This window comes from Mus musculus, chromosome 19 (assembly GCF_000001635.26).
Source record: "Mus musculus strain C57BL/6J chromosome 19, GRCm38.p6 C57BL/6J".
Taxonomy (NCBI): domain Eukaryota; kingdom Metazoa; phylum Chordata; class Mammalia; order Rodentia; family Muridae; genus Mus; species Mus musculus.
Window position 1 is genome coordinate 30,163,416 of NC_000085.6, and position 12,369 is coordinate 30,175,784.

The 12,369-nt window shown below is 45.4% G+C and overlaps 1 protein-coding gene across 1 annotated transcript in view; it reads right to left on the minus strand.

Annotated features, from left to right (window-relative positions):
* The window catches only part of Gldc (glycine decarboxylase), a 77,001-nt gene extending 64,975 nt beyond the window's left edge, over positions 1–12,026 (minus strand). The window contains exons 1-2 of the mRNA NM_138595.2: positions 11,576–12,026; positions 11,009–11,087 (exon numbers count right to left, since the gene is read on the minus strand). Of these exons, the coding sequence (NP_613061.1) occupies positions 11,009–11,087; positions 11,576–11,845 (349 nt within the window). The 5' untranslated portion in view covers positions 11,846–12,026. The remainder of the gene's footprint in view (positions 1–11,008; positions 11,088–11,575) is intronic.
* Positions 12,027–12,369: the final 343 nt, after the last annotated feature.

Sequence of the window (12,369 nt, forward strand, 5' to 3'; positions counted from 1 at the left end):
TAGTTCTTAAACACCTGGCACATTGCTGTGGCTATTAAGATTTCTCAGATGAATGAATCTGTATAAGAAATCCCCAGAAATGGAGACAGGTTACCTGAGTTAAGTAAGATGTACATTGCACCAAAGCACATGCCTACTTGAAAACATTCTCTCCATCTGTAACCCATGACAAACCCCTTTGATTTGGTCTTTAATTATATAGGAATATGCATTCGTGATTCACTGTAACCCCCTAATCCATCCTTCCTTCCATCCACCCTCTCTTTCTCCCTCTTTCTCTTTTCTTTCTTTCTTTGATATGAGGAGTTAAACAATGTCCTTGGATATGCTAAGCAAGCATTCTACCCCCAAGCTACACCCTAAATGTTTCGTCTGTATTTTTAAAGGACAAATACAAGATGGACGTGGTAGTACCTGCCTATATATAATCCTAGCACTTAAGCTGAGACAGGAAGATTGCCCTGCCCTGTTTTCAAGGCCAACCTGAACTAGCCAGAGTCTCAAGGAAACAAAACTGGACTGGTAAAATGGCTGAGTCCGCAAAGGTGCTTGCTGCCAAGCCTGCTTGAGTTCAATCCCTGAGACCCCCATGGAAGGAAAAAACCCACTAGCCTCCATGTTCATTCTCATATATACACAAAATAAATAGATAAATGTAATACCAATGAAAACTAAACATGCACTTGCTTGCACATAGAACATCTCTGAGATGATTCACAGAAAGCTGAGGTTAGGAGAAGAGCTGAGTCTAGCTTTCTCTTGAAAATCTTGTGCATCTGAGTTTTGGACAATGCACTTATATTACTTAGGATAACAATTAAATGACAACACCTTTCCCAGGATGCAGTTGGGAGGTAGATGGGCATGGTACTCTCTGAATGACACCAGCAGGATCTGCACAGAGCAGACAGTAAGCAGTGTCACAGCCTTCCCCCGAATTGTCACCCTCCTACTCTTGGCAAGGCACTAAGAAAGTCTCCAAGCAAGTCACCAGGACTGAAAACCAACACGCTCATATTTGAGTTTGCCCAGCCAGTCACCAGTTGGAGAAAGGTCTTTCTTTGCCAGAGGCTAAAGGGAAAAGCTGGGGACAGATTGCAAGGGTGGAAATTGTCTTGGCAGATTCTTCTTGCCAGCATGCATATCCCTGGCTCCAGAGCTGGGGGTGGGGGTGGGGATGGCAGGTGTCAACCATGATTGGTGTTTTATGAGAGATAGTTTATGTTATGACTTTCTGAGTAAAAGCCAGAATGAAGATTCAAATTCTGTTTCAAAACTTAGCCATTTTTTCATATCACCTAGTCATTTACAATACCTTCTTTCTTTTTTTTTTTTAATCTTACCCATAACCTCCTGGTATCCATTCACTAGCCCAGGTACCTGATGCTGTCAAATTTCCTCCCTGGATAGTGGGGGATTTTGTGATCAACTTCTGTTCAATCATAGGTTTATTTTCATTAAAGGAAACCAAACCAAACCAGACTCCTCTGTCCACTGTGGAGTGGAAACTGATGGGAGGCCCTTAGCTACTGGCAATGCATCACTGTCTAAGTCCCATTTCTTGCTACACCGGTAAGAAAAAAAAATACCCTGAATTGTAAATGCAGCTTTAGGGAGCTTTAAGGGAGTAAATCTGGCCCACAATTCCAGCCCCAGTCAGGGCAGGGAAGTCAAGGAAGCAGGGACTTGGAGCAGTCAATCTCCTTACATCATCAACAGTCAAGAACAGAGAGCAATTCAATGACTGCGGCATGCCAGCACTCCAGTCTTCAATGGTTCAGGACTTAATCAATGCCCAGGTGCCAATCATTGGTTGACCTTTCAACTTACATACAGTTAACGTCATCAAGATGATCTCTGCCCTGAGACATCCTATCCCTTCCCCTTAGACAGTTCTTTCCCGGGTGATTCTAGACAGAGTCAAGTTGACAATTAAAATAAAATTCACAGTTACTCTATGACCAAGGCAATGGGAACAACACATAGGTCTGACTTCCCTCTACCCTATTCCCAACTTCCTTCCCTCCTCCTGATCTGGTCAGACCAGATTCCAATTAGCAAGCCACCATAACTCCTCAAATCACCATCACCACCTAAAGGAGTTGAGACATGTCTCCTCTGTGTCCTGATGGCTCCTTCCTTCACAGGGCAGAGTCCTCTGCAGTGGACCCTGCTCAACGGAAAGACGCACAGCTTCAAGATCAATAGAACAGCAGCCACAGTGGTAGAGAGAAGCTTGAGGAATGTCAGTTATTTTGTTCCTCAAACCCAGATCTCTCCTTTCTTGGGGAGGCCTCATCATGGCCTCTCCATTTTACTCTTTAGAAAACCAACATAGAGAAACACCGCAACTCACAATATTTATCTAGGACACCAGATGACCTATGTATTTCTACTCAGGCCAGATGGTTAGGCTGAAACGAACGTCTGCGGAGTTTATTTTCCCTTTTTTCTGCTCAGGGCATGCTGCTATGCCCTGCAGAGCAAGGGGACAAGGGAATTGTATGTTCCAAGACCTTAACTCAAACAGCCAGCCCTGCCTAAGGGAAAGGCAGATGACAACTTTTCATAGATCAAAGGAACGGTCTATGGAGAGATCTGTGGTTTTATAATTTATAATCTCACCAAGTAATGAACTGTAATCTTTTTGCAGACAGGACTATGGTGGATTAAGAAGAGTTGTGTTACAATGAAGATCACCTGAGGTCTCACATACAGGTAGTTCCGAATGACTGATAACCCATCACAGAGTCCATAGTAGATTACTACAAAATTTGTTTTCCTAAGTGGTTCAACTATATTCCTATAGGCGAAAGTTTTGAGAAAACATTTATAAGTGGAAACTTGAGACTATTGGAAAAGTTCTATCAGTGCCTACAGTAATTTTAGATTCAGAGATTTCATCTTTTTAGAATTTGGTAATCAGCATTGAGAATCTATACTTAAGCTCTCTGTTTATATTATAAAAAAATATCCTGGGACTAATAAGCAAAACAGGCCTGAGCAGAGAAAATGAGATTTACGGGGTGAGAAGGATGGTTCAGTGGTTAGAAGCACCTGCTACTCTTGCAAAGGACCAGTGTTCAATTCCTGTTAGCCACACTCAAGTTCCGGGAAATCTTCTGGCCTCCAAGGGGGCACCCACAAGTACACATACACATAAACTAAATTAACAATAAATTTTTTTTTGGTTTTAGTTTCGGCTTTGAGGCAGGATCTCACTATGCAACTCCTGGAAGACCAATCTAGCCTCACCTTACTATGTATGCTCTACCTGCCTCTGCCTCCCAAGTACTGGGATCGAAGGCATGAGCCATCATGTCTGGTCATAACTTATAAATAAATCTTACAAAGAGATCTAAGTTTTTATCCACTATACAACAAGGCACACAGCTCCTGGGCAGGCAGTTTAGCAAAGACATGCAGAAGTCAGAAGACACGGAGAACAGTGTATGATCTTGTGATCTTACTTGCCCCAGAGCCTCTGCCTTCAGAATCTGTGCACTGCCCCTGTCCTTGCTCCCTGTTCCATGAAGTTGGTCGTTGAACCTCTAGGTGCAAGGTGGATGAACCTTTCCATCTCTTTCCAAACCCAGTGACCTGAGCTGACCGGCAGACCTTGAAGTCGTTGGCACTTGATAGTTCCAATCCTTAGCCGTAGCAGAACTTAGCGACCTCATTTCTCGTTCTTGCTCCTAGATCATAAATGATGCCTGACAGAACCAATGCCATTCAACCTCAGCAGGCTCTGAGGGGTGACCTCCATTTTTACCACCTAGGTAGACACGCTGACTCCTTTCGAACTTCGCTTATGCCTAATTTAGTCTCACTCTTCCTGCTTACCATGAATACCGGGCAAGCAGCGCCCAAACTCCTACCACTCTAGGGGGCGCTCTTGATTCTGCGGACAGTTTTCCTTCTTGGACCCAAGAGAGGTCCAAAATTCAACACAGGGACCACAGAGCTTGAGGAAAATTGTCTTCCTGACCCTCGTGACTCTACCCGACTATTCCCCTCCACGTGGTCATCTTTCCCACACCTCCTCAGTCCACCAGGGAAGTCCCTCGTTCCCACGAAGTCACTGCGCAGCTCTGGCGCACTCTACGCTTTTCGACTCTTACCTTTCCCGGATTTGCACTGCCATCTCACTGTCTCTGTGTTCAGTCTTCCTAACTCCGTTCCATTCTACCAGGATGAGAACTGCAGCGGTCTGAGGGCGCCTGTCATCCCCTGCTTCTATCTTGTGCATTTACATGGACTCGGCGCCTGCCTCCAGTCAGAACTGAACTCTCTCACATTTAAATTATGCCATGCAAACTTTTGGGCTCTGAATCCTCAGGATTTTCCTTACTCCTCAACAACGAAATTGTCCGTTTACAGTTCATCCATCAGTCCTCAAAGAGCCATGTGTTTTGACACTTTCACCTCTGCCAACGCCATAATATGTTTCCATCCTATTTGCAGAATAGTCCATATTTATCTTGCTGTTATTACCATTTGACTCTAATGTATACAGTGCCCGTGTGGCACCTTCCACCTTCCAACACCCCTCTTTACACTCCACAGGCACCTGCACTCAAATACACTCCTGCCCCTGCTACACTCACATGGGATTATTTAAAAAGAAAAAAATTATATTTTGGCATTTCTGTCAACAGTGTGGTCAGCGTGGTTTTGTATACCAAAGTCCAAGAAAGTTTAACAAGCCTCTCAGTAAACGAGGATGGAAAGCTGACAGAGGAAACTAAGGGAGCAGATCTGGAAACTACAAACTCAAACAACGACTGCTAACAAAGGCCACAGGAAACACCAACTCAAAACCTGAAAAGCTAACTAGTTCAGGGAATTTCATGTAGGGACAAAGGGCCTTCCCATCTCCGTGATCTCCAAGTGTGACACTGTATCTACAATGCTGCGGAAGTGATTTTGATAGCATTGAATACTTTTGATGATATTTAAAGTTCACCATAAGTTAATATTATGCAGAGAATATGTACAATTGGGGGAGATGCAGCAGTTTTTTTTTTAAGGCAGTGAACTATTCTAATACAGTGATCAATACAGGTCACTCTACATTTCCAAACTCTTAGAATGTACAACATCATTACCCACTCCTGCATAAGAAATGATGCTATTTCCTGAGTTAGCTATGAACCATGAGTAAGCATGAAGTGGTATTGATCCATCGGGTAGACATGATGATGCACTTCAAGTCTAGTATGCAAGAAGCTGAAGCGAGACAACCACAAGGATGAGGCCGTTGTGGGATGTGTAAGATGGAGGGGAGGAAGAAAGGAAAAAGTGATTCATTAAATGTAACACACCGACCAGTCTGGTAGGAGGTGAAGTCAGGGATCTAGGAAATGTGTGTAGACTACGCTGAAACCTCTATCAAAAGCTAGATCTACAAAGATCTTTAAAATCCTTTTTTTTTTAAAAAATGCATGTGTATTAGTATTTTTGCCTGCATATGTCTGTGTACCACATGCAAGCCTACTAGCCAAGGACCAGGCCATATCAGATAGACCCTGGGAACTGGAGTGACAGGGGGTTTTAAGTCGCTTACAATGTGCTGAGAACCAGACTCCATTTCTCTCCAAAACAAGCACGTGTCCTTATCCACTCGTCTCTTCACACTCTTCTTGGCAAGTAATCACTAAGAAAAAACGAAAGCTTAAGACAGGCAGACCCAATTGAACCTCGTGGTAGCTTTCGGGGATTGTAGCTCATTATTGTTTTAGAGAAACCATTGAATTTGGCAAAAATTCCTAACTAGCAATGGATGATCTATAGTTTTTCCAAGATAGCCCACTTCAAACAAACAAAATTAAGGAATTTTACTTATGCAAAATATAATCTTTCTTTATTTTTATTTTATTTTATTTTATTTTTGAGACATTTTGTCTGTGTAGCCTTGACTGACCTGGAACTAGCTCTCTGTAGACCAGGCTGGCCTTGAACTAAGATCTGCCTGCCTCTGACTCCCAAGTGCTGGGATTGAAGGTGTGTTTAGTGTGCTTAGTGCGTATGCTCACGCATGTCACAAAACAACCTGTAGAATTCATTTTCTCCTTCCATCTTCTAGGCTCTGGGAAGTGATCAGACTTGGTTGCAACTACCCTCAGCCATCTCACCAGCCAATAGAACTTAAAAAAACAAAACAAAACATTTGTTTTAGATCTATCTTTATTGATGCTAGATGGATTCCCTGATCCTTTAAGAAAGTGACGGAGCTGGGAGAGATGGCTGAGACACTCCCAGCACCCAGGTCACGCAGCTCACAACCACTATCTCTAGTTCCAGGGAATCCAACGCCCCTCTTTATACTCCAAGGGTGCCTGCACTCAAATACACTCCTGCCTCCACTACTCATGTGTAATTAGTTAACAAGAAAAAAAAATATATTTTGATATTTCTGTCAACAGAGTGGTCAGTATGGTTTGATATGTCAAAACCCAGGAAACCTTAAAATATTTTAATGTTAAAAATAAATTTTATAAAGACTGGGATTTATGGGTGTCCTAGCAGTTCTAAGGCTGTGGGTTCAAGTGCTAGCATTTCAATACTTCCTCTAGCTCAGGAACAATCAGAGGGAGCCATATATATACACACTCACCTCACCACATCTGAAGCGGCACGTGGGTGAGCACCTCTCTCATTAGCCCTTCTGTACTGTTCCGGAAGCCAATAGCCCCTTGTTGAGACCACACCTAAAGCCCCCTCAACACTTCCACACACACACACACTCTAAAGACTTTTTTATTTTCCAAAACTCAAGTCTAAGTCTTGCTACCACAAGCTCAGGATACATAATCTCGATTTGGTTCGTCTTTATCTAGTCCACAATCTTAGTTATAAATGAGGCAGATTTATCTCAGTTAGGAAGGATTAGGACAAGCCAGCAATGCCTGAGAGCCTTGGGGCTGAGGGCCCTCTAGGCAGTACTGACTTGGTGAAGGATAGCAGCCTCATTCTGAGTGCACCGATCAGCTAGAGACTACATCCCCCTCTGGGTGATAAAGTTATCACTGGCATCTGCATTGCACAATGCCCCTCCCCTTGATCGCTGCCCTCTATTAAACATTTATTTAAAAATGCATTCTGATGACACACCTTAGAACATTCAGTTCCCACGAGCCTCATCGGAACCGATTCTGACAGCTCAGCGCCTCAACTCCAGTTGAATAGTTTGAGCTTTGGGGGGTTGGCTCTCCTCTGTCTCCCAAAGCCCAGGAAAAGCAGTGTGTGGGTTTGTGTAAACTTTAATCTCTGTGGCATTTGGTTGGCTAGTTTGGGCTAGTTTAATCTGGCTCCTCTGAGATGACTTTATACAGCAAAAAAAAAAGAGCAGCACAACTAAAAACACACCAGTTTGGTTTCTGAAGTACTTTTAAATTAACTACAACATTAATAGAAGAAAGAAAATAATTGAGACAGCATGGAGCATTCAGAGAAACCAATGATCCCACTAAAATACAGTTCTTACCTGATTTATTATCTATATTAATAATAAATCGGAATTTATTATTTTGGTGCAAGGTTGTGGCTGAAGAGAAAAATTCATCTGAGTGGAATTAAGCTGAAGGGATTTTGAGCTGAGAGGTATTGCTTGTTTCTCTTGAGTAATAACTTACTGAGAGACCGATAAAAGTATTTTTCTGGGGCGATGGGGGGGGGGCAGCATTAGGAATGTGAATAAATAAATAAATAAATAAATAATATTATTTTTCACTTTCTGAAGGGTTGGAGAGGAAGACTCTTTCCAGACTGATGGAACCCTTAGGCTCCGTCCTTTACTTGCTGGTCCCTGCCTGCATCAGCATCCTCCAGGTTTGTCAGGAAGGGGTTGTTTCTCACCCAAGCAAGCACTGGGCCTCCATAACAACTTCCTTCAACCTGGTGGTGGGCCTGAGAACTCCACACTTAGCCTCACTGTGGTGTCTCATTCCCAAAGGGGCAGTTTGCACAAGACAAAAGGATGACTGGCTTGTGCACCTTAGAAGAGCCAGGACAGGAGTTCTCTGCTTTGCCTGGGACACCATGAAAACAGCAATGTCATCATTGGGGGGTGGGGAGTGGGGGTTGGCAATGGAGTCAGATGGCCTGAGTTTGCATTCTGCTCCCATCCAAAGGTCACGGGCTAAGACCCTGGCAAGTTAAAGAGCCTCTGTATACCACGGTTTCTTTCTTTTAAAGGGGTTAATAGCTGTGCAATGGTCATGTGGGCCTAGAGTCCCAGGTATCTGGGAAGGGAAGATTAGAGAAGCATTGGAGTCCATGAACATGACCAGCCTGGGCAACACAATTGAGACCCTTATCTCTAAAACAAACGGCAGAGGGGGGAGAGAGAGGGACTCCGTTCACAGACTGTAATGAGGACTAAATAAATAATACACAAAAAGCACTTTTCAAAAGTGCCCACAGGAGGCGCTCCACAAATGTTTAACATTATCTAGTTAGCATAAGTGCTAAGCCAAGTATCTACTCATTGCTTACAATGAGGGTGGTAAAGACAACAGCCCGGTTCTTACAGCCACTACAGCAAATGCATCTCCGCTATAGAAGAGGGTTGGTACCCACAGGAAGGTAAGTGTGAGTCAGGCTACTCCACTGCTAAACGCTCCTGCTGGAGGAAACAAGGAACCAGCCTGCTTCCCTCACAGAGACCATTCATCCGCCATGACGCAGCAGTGTAAAACATCCACGTCTTGTAAATGCAGCATCCCTAACTCTCTCTTCTCCCTTGCTCCTTAGCCCAGTGAGCGAGCTTTTCAGGAAGGGGTGGGGTAGGGAGAATTTTGACTGTAGAATATTTTCTCTAAGGGAATTCAAACTCTAGGGGACCTGTTCCAAGAGACACAGGCTAATAAATCTCTTACTAGAAAAATCTGAACTGAACAACAACAAGACAAGTCATTTTAATCCCAACACTTCGGAGGGAGACAGAGGCAGGTGGATCTCTGCTTTTGGGGGAAGCCTGGTCTACGTGGTTCCATGCCAGTTACAGGGACAAGAAGATCCCATTAAGAGAGAGGGAGGGAGAGAGAGAGAGAGACAGAGACAGAGAGAGACAGAGACAGAAAGAGACAGAGAGGATGAACACTGATCAGTTCACCAGGCCTTAATACTCCTAAAAGAACATCTTACTTAGAGCATGTTATACAAGGAGCTAATCTAGACATTCTGCTCTTAAAAGTCTCAGGAAGGCAATTATTGGCACAAATACTTGCCAATGGCTTCCTTGACAAATACACAACTAGGACCAGATGTGCACTCCTTTAATCCCAGCTGGTCTTCAAAGACAGGCCAGCCAGGGCCACATAGTGAGACCCTATCCTTTTTTTTTTTTTTTTTTTTGAGACAGGGTTTCTGTGTGTAGCCTTGGCTGTCCTGGAACTCATTTTGTAGACCAGGCTGGCCTCGAACTCAGAAATCCGCCTGCCTCTGCCTCCCAAGTGCTAGGATTAAAGGCGTGCGCCACCACGCCTGGCTTTGAGACCCGATCTTAAAAATAAGGAGAGGAAGGAAGGAAGGAAGGAAGGAAGGAAGGAAGGAAGGAAGGAAGGATCACACACAGGAAAAAAAACTGTTCTCAAAAATAAGTACAGTTTTTCCACATTGTGATGTACACATAATATAACTTTACTCAATGAATAAGGGCCAGAGAATCACAAGTTTGAGGCTTGCCTAAGCTGCATGAAAGTCCTTATTTCAAAAAACAAGTAAGCCAACTTCTGTTTTTCTCACATTTGATGGCTCAGAATGTTGGTGTCCTGAAATTGAGATAGGTATTCCTTATGGCCATCTTTCCAAGTCTCAGGTGGTTTGCTTTGTGAGCAAGCCCCTGGCCATCAGCATCTGACAGCAAGGAGGGCAGCAGCCCTCATAGAACCTGAGGTACAGCATCCCCAGCTGCAGCCGGAATAGGCTCAGGATGTCTTTTAAAACAAAACCAGCTTTGCATGTAGAATTTCTTCTCACAGAAACCAAACCAGACAAGCAACAGCAAGCAAGCAAGCAAACGAAACAATTGCCCTAGAGAAATATCTCTATGATCTGGGGTTATCAGATGAGGGAGCTTGGTATTTTTTTTAATTTTCTAAGAGTTCTTCAGCTCTGACCATCCCTTAACATCTAGATTCTTCCCTGACTCCTAGAAGTCAATGCCACATAAAAAAACAACAACAAACAAACAAAAAAACCACCCAAAGACAGCATTAGGACCATTAAAACCACTTTTACCAAGAGGGGCTGAAGAGATGGCTCAATAGCTAAGAGCACGTGTTGCTCTTGCAGAGGACCCAGGTTTGGAGTTCCCTAACTGTGGGGAACTCCAGTTCTAGATGACCCAACAGCCCGCGTGGTGCACAAATATAAATGCAAGAAAATCTTTTAAAAACAAAATAATCATTAAAAAGGGAAGCCTATAACTAGCCTGAGATTTCTTAACCAAGCACAAATCGAGTTTGTGTGCTTTTCAGAAAAAACAAAACAAACAAACAAACAAACAAAAACCCCACATATTCAGGCTTGCAAAGCACTGCTGCCTTTAGATGGGTGAGGGTGAGAGGGGAAACCGATGTGAGACAGAACAATTTGAAATTCTCGTGACTTTGAGAAGTCTAAGTCCCCTTCCAAATAAGTCTCTTCTCTAGCTGCAGGACCTCAGGTGATTTCCTTTGTCCTTTCGGAAGTCTCACCTGATCTACTGAGATAACTACCTTCTCAGCTCAAAGGAACAAAAAGCCCTTCCGGTGGGCGTGCATGAGGTGGAGACTTCTAATCCAACACGTGTCTTTTGCAAAGCCTTCTTTGGGAAAGCTTGTAGGTGCCTCGCCAGCAACTCAGGGATAAAGACCATGAAAGGGGCTTACATAGGTTTTCCTCAGGGAAGAAAAATCCCAGCGGTTTAGGGCCTGTCAAGTACTGAGCAATCCAACCCCAAAGCCGGACAGAGATTATAGAAGGCAGAGCAGCGGAACCCCTGAGAGTCCTCCCGGCCACTTACAAATAGGGTCTTCCATTTTCAAGGGTCTCTTCAAGCGGATGCTGGCGGGGACCGTCTTCTCGATGAGCTCATCAATGCTCTAAAATTTAAAAACGCAAGCTGGTGAACAGGACAGTCAGAGCAAAGAGCCTGAGTTAAGAGAGCCACTTCAGTTTATCTTCAAAGGCTGGTAGGAACTTCATTTAAATCGTCTAATTAAGAGTTCTTTTTAAAGTGAAACATCAGGAAGCAGAAATCTTTTGGAGGAAAAAAAAAAAAAATGATGGAGCCGGATGGTAAATCCGCTACTCCGGGTTCGGGAGCTGCAACTGGAGCTGACCGGATTAATGTACTCTAAGTAGGGAGTCTTCTTTTCCTGCAAAGTTAGGGTTCGTCTGGAGTTGGGGATATTTTTTAAATGCACTTTAGAAGAGCGAGAACAGAGTAAAAGTTAAGAGAGGAGAAGGCACCACGATTAAGAGCGAGCTCGCTTTCAAGCTGGGGCCCGGGACGGAGGAGGAAGGCAAGGTGGGAGCCGGGAGGCCCAGCGGGCAGAGCTCCGGCAGGGTGGAGGGTGGAGGGCCTTACCGCCAGCCCCAGCGCCTGCAGCATCTCCCTCCGGTCTTTGTCTCCGGGGCCGATGTGTCTCCGGGAGAAGTCATCGTGTCTGGGCAGGAGGCGCTCCAGAAGGCGCGAGGCCCCAGCCGCGCCGCGGTCCCCGCCACCGCCACCGCCACCGCCGCCGCTGCTGTCCCGGCTTCGCTGCGCCCAACTCAAGCCGGTGCCCCGAGCCAGGCGGTGGCCGCCCCCGGCTCCGCGGCCCAGGCGCAGCCCCCATGCCCTGGCACACAGCTGCATGGACGCCGTCACCTCCCCAGCCCACGAGGGTCAGCAGCGCTTTCCGGCCCTCCTCTGGCCCCAATGCCCCGGGAGTGGCCGCCGCAGTCCCTGGATCCCCTTCCCGACCACTGCGGGCAATGAATGGGTACAGCGAACTGCACTAACTCTTGCAAAGTTCCTCCGCCTCAGCAGGCACCTGCTCCGCACACTTTAAGCGGCGCCCGAAGGCGGGCAGTAGGATGGAGCCAGGAAACCTTTAGCCAATGGGAATGGGTTGCAGGGCGGGGGCGAGGCAGGGCCCTCCCTTTCTCTCTCCTCCTTGTCTCCCACCTCCTCCCACTTCTTTCCCCTCTTCAGCAGCAGGGTGGAGTCCCCTGCCTGATGCTGGAAGTTTAAGGTCCCAAATCCCTCTTCTTACACAGGGGTTCGGGATGCTCTATAGGCCCACTGGCCGGGTTGTAGGGCCCATTGGGGCAGCCCTAACATTCGTGAAGTTCCTGGAGCAATGCACTGAGACAGAAGACAGGAAGACTCCAATAGTT